Below are 4,762 nucleotides of genomic sequence, written 5' to 3'. Positions count from 1 at the left end.
TCGGTGCAGCCGCCACCCCCACCGGAGCCCCCAGCCCGCTGCAGCCCCACGCCTGCTCAGCAGGCGAGCAGATGATGCTGAAGACTCGTGCTGTGAGCAATAAAGGAATAATGACTTATTGTCTAAATGAAAATTGGATGCCACTTTACCTTAGTGGAATTTAGTAACACCTTCCAAACTTACTCTTTCATGGGAAAAATTGTAAGAGTCCAAAACTTCAGAAGGCTTTCTGCAATAAAATGATGAACACACAGCCAAACACAGGTTTGACTTCAAATGAGTGAGATCAAAATTAAGATTTCATTAGAAAGCAGGTCTTGGTCGAGACCCAGGGAAAGGATCCAAGCAAAGCAGTTAAAAAAATAATCTAACAATAGTGGGATGTAAAAAAGACGGGGGAATAAATTATAGAAGTTTTCTAAACTTTTTTACTATTTTTTTTTTCATCTAAAGACAAATTACAGTTAATTTGCAGTCTAAGCAGTAGCTAGTGAATTATCTTCTTGTCTGTAATGATGCAGGTCTTTTTAAAATCACTGGTAACCAAATCCCAAAGGTTTGGCTTGAGCAATATTCCCTTTTACTTCAGATGTGCTACAGCAAGTACGAGAACTCTGAGGATGTGCCAGTCAGTCACATGCACTGCGAAGGGAATGTCATTAGAGGACAGACATGCATTTCTTCTGGTTTATCACCCTGTGGATCTGGATTGGATTTGAACCAGTGGCATTTTTTTTCACCCAGATGCAGATGGGATGTTCCTCCATCCATTTCACTAAGAAAAACATTAGTGTCCAGGAACTGCCATTTTATCATTAGCAATGGTTAATATCAAATATCTCAAAACACACAAGATCTCTGCAATAGGTACATATGGGAAAACCCGAGTCATTAATGTCTTATCTTAATTCCTATTTGACATCAGTTTCTCTCATAATGCATTAGGCTCTATTCTTCTCAAATCAATTTACAGTAAGTGCCTTTAACCAGAAGATGCGTGTTTCAGAACAGAGTTACTAAATTGCTCCCTCTTAGTCATTAATGAAAGTAATATCCTTTAGTAAGAGGCACACAGTCCAAAATTTTCACTTAACAGACAAGCAAATTAAAAATAGTTTATCTCAGTTCAATTCCTAGTTACTGTCTGGCAGGAACTTACACATCTTCCTTACACCACTTGTTATCATGCTTCCTCTTACTCAGTCCATCCTAAGGGAGGTGAACATCATAGTGCACACTTTTCAAGAAAAGACAGGTTAGAAACTACACGCAGATGAAAGCTTTTGCTTTGGAAGCCTATCAGCCACTTCACAGATCACAACACTTGAGTCTGCCAGCCCAGTATTTAGCATTTATCTCTGTCTGTAGTCCGGAACGCCTCAAGTACAGTAGTTTTACATCAAAACTGAATATTGTAAGTGTCCTTACAAGTCAGCAGGCAGCATTTTGTGTCAGGTAATACTACGTCTCAGGCAAAAGCTCAGCAAACTCAGTATTCCTTTTTCATCTGTGAGGACTAAGCATTATTTCCATACCTAACCTAGAAACCAAACAAAAGAAACAAAGGGTATAGGTGATGATGAAGCTAGCCTAAAAATTTTTAGTAACTTTATTCATGAGTTTTTCTGGTACTCTCCTTAAGTCAGACAACCGGATGAAACAGAACACGACTATTTGTGTAGATTCTCATGCACACACAGCAGTCTCTTCAATCTTACAAAGTTATTTTTATTTAATCAGTTGCATCTTCAACAGTTATTCCATTATTTAGATTTTTCTTAAATAAAAAAAAATCTGCTCTCCATAAAAAAGCTATCATTAACAAAAGTCACTTTCTCTGTTTTTTCACGTCATTTTCTGAAATGATGTAGAAGGAACAGCACGCTTAGAAGAGCCAGATTCCTCCTCGTTTTCATGGAGACGCTTTCTTGTTGTGGTTGGCTACAAGAAAGATACAGCAGGATGGCTACTTCAAATCAGGTAAGACAGAGCCTGTTGCCTGTTTCGCTTGCTACAGAATCACAGATGTCAGATAAAGCCTCCTTCCTGTGACCAAAAAAGCAGCATGTCTAACAAACGTTTCTCTACTAAGATCTATCTAATTATATTTGATCCTTCTCATATAAAACACTGCCCCCAGCTCTATCTTCCACTACTGTTTAAAATTCTCCTAATTAGCATCTGGTAATGAATGCCACAATACCATTTCTAAACTTTCGCTAACATGGGAATTTTTCCTTGAATACTAAATATTCGTGACTTGAATCTGTCAAAATATACATGCTCAACAAATTAATTTTAAATACAGGAATAATCCTTTAAAGCCTCAGAGACTGTTCCTGTACATTTAAACAAAGTGTGTTGCCAAAGCACAGAAGTCCATTGCTTCTACTCAGAGAGCAGAGAAAATTAACAGACTGCTACATACAGCCAAAATGCACATTTCTCGAAGTTCTCAAAATTAACTGATTTTCTTATTATGGATCACTTCAAAATCTAGTTTCTCCATGCATCAAGTATTAATCTTGAAATAATCTGTTACACATACCATTTTTGATGTTTGCGGTGGATTCATATTGGCACGTGTCTGAGCAAGTAGCTGTTGAAACGTACTCTTCATATCTTCATCCTGTGAAAAAAAGCATTAACTCTAAGTAGTATATGGAATATTTAAGGGAAAAGCCTACATTTTGGCTAATGAAATGTATCAGCAATTAAAGAATGAATGAATAAAGCAGAAAAGCAGGTTCCCCCACTTCCTCCCCAATAAACACCTTCCTAATATGGCTTCACCAAGGGCACGCCCTGCCTGACCACCCTAGTAACTTTCTATGATGGAGTGGCTGCATCAGTGGAGAAGGGAAGAGCTACGGATGTTGTCTATCTGGACTTCTGTAAAGCCTTTGACATGTTCCCCTCCAACATCCTTCTCTCTAAATTGGGGAGATATGGATTTGATGGATGGACTATTAGATGGATAAGGAACTGGCTGGATGGTCACATCCAGAGAGTAGTGGTCAATGCCTCAATGTCCAGATGGAGATCAGTGAGGAGTGGTGTCCCTCAGGAGTCTGAATTGGGACCAGTACTGTTTAATATCTTCACCCTCAGCAAGTTTGCAAACACCAAGCTGAGTGGTGCAGTTGACATGCCTGAGGGAAGGGATGCCATTCAGAGGGACCTGGACAGGCTTGAGAGGTGGGCCAGTGTGAACCTCATGAGGTCCTGCACCTGGGTCAAGGCAACCCCTGGTATCAATACATACTGGGGGATGCAGGGATTGAGAGCAACCCTGAGGGGGTACTGGTGGATGAAAAGCCGGTCATGAGACAACAGTCTGCGCTCACAGCCCAGAAAGCCAACCGTATCCTGGGTTGCATTCCCAGCAGCATGGCCAGCAGGTCCAAGGAGGTGATTCTGCCCCTCTACTTCGTTCTATTGAGACCCCACCTGGAGTACTGCATCCAGCTCTGGGACCCCCAACACAAGGACACGGATCTGTTGGAGAGGGTCCAGAGGATGATCAGAGGGCTGATCAAAATGATCAGAGGGCTGAAGCACCTCTGCTGTGAGGACAGGCTGGGAGAGTTGGGGTTGTTCAGCCTGGAGAAGAGAAGGCTCCAGGGAGACCTTATTGTAGCCTTTCAGTACTTAAAGGGGGGTTAAAAGAAAGACAGGGACAAACTTTTTAATAGGGTCTGTAGCAATAGGACAAGGGGTAACGGTTTTATACTAAAAGAGGGTAGATTCAGACTAGATATAAGGATGAAATTTTTTACCATGAGGGTGGTGAAACACTGGCCCAGATTGCCCGGGGAGGTGGTAAATGCCCCATCCCTGGATGTGTTTCAAGGCCAGGCTGGATGGTGCTCTGAGCAACCTGATTTAATGAAAGATGTCCCTGCTCATTGCAGGAGGGTTGGACTAGATGACCTTTAAAGGTCCCTTCCAACCCAAACTGTTCTATGATTCCGATATGCCGCACAGTAGAATTTTGAGCTGGTGGTTTATGTGCAGTGCTGGTAACAAAAAGTAGTTCTATTTCATTCTACAAAGAAACAGTTTTCCCTCAATAACTACTTAGCTAATACTAGTCAAGCTAAGACTGAACTTGCAGTATCATTCAACAAAGTATAACAACATTGAAAGAAGAGAATGTGTAGGAGTTCGTGCAGATAATTCATTAGGACTCGGGGCCTGCTTTCACCAAAACTGAGCTAATCGCCCTTGAAAACAAGTATTTTCCTTATAGTCTTACATTCTGTACTCATAATGACTTCCCTTTCTAACAAAATATTTTCACTTCCACTAGCTCAGCTTCACCAGTATCCCAAATTTGGGTAGTTTTCATTACCACACACCACCCTCCCTAAAGCAATCCTGTTGTACACAGTAGGTAGAGAAGAACCAGGTGAAACACCCATACCCTAAAAACAAACAAACACACACCCCAAACCCCCACACCAAACTTGCAAACAAAACATTATCTTAACAAGCATTCCACAGTTATCCTTATTATCCTTAACATAAATAAGTCCATAGAACATACAAATGGTTGTAAATGGAAACATTTGGAAAGTAAATATTCAGAATTTGGGCAAGCATTTCACTGGAGTTTCCCTTTTGAAAACCCAAATGATTACCAACAAATATTCCATTACTCATAGAGCTTTCATATCACTACAGAGGCTCACTGGGTAGCACAGTTCATGCTCTATTTACCCAAAGTGGTAAGCCCGAAACTGCCATTAGTGGAGGGAAA

At 40.9% G+C, this 4,762-nt stretch overlaps 1 protein-coding gene across 1 annotated transcript in view; it reads right to left on the bottom strand.

The window, feature by feature from the left end:
• Positions 1–1,706: 1,706 nt before the first annotated feature.
• CHEK2 (checkpoint kinase 2) overlaps positions 1,707–4,762 on the bottom strand; it is a 21,394-nt gene continuing 18,338 nt past the window's right edge. The window contains exons 13-14 of the mRNA XM_009888374.1: positions 2,549–2,629; positions 1,707–1,941 (exon numbers count right to left, since the gene is read on the bottom strand). Coding sequence (XP_009886676.1) covers positions 1,846–1,941; positions 2,549–2,629 — 177 coding nt within the window. The 3' untranslated portion in view covers positions 1,707–1,845. The remainder of the gene's footprint in view (positions 1,942–2,548; positions 2,630–4,762) is intronic.

The sequence above is a fragment of the Charadrius vociferus genome, unplaced genomic scaffold (genome assembly GCF_000708025.1).
Source record: "Charadrius vociferus isolate BGI_N301 unplaced genomic scaffold, ASM70802v2 scaffold17, whole genome shotgun sequence".
Classification (NCBI taxonomy): domain Eukaryota; kingdom Metazoa; phylum Chordata; class Aves; order Charadriiformes; family Charadriidae; genus Charadrius; species Charadrius vociferus.
Note: the sequence above shows the minus strand (reverse complement) of the source record. Positions and strands in the feature narration are given on the sequence as shown.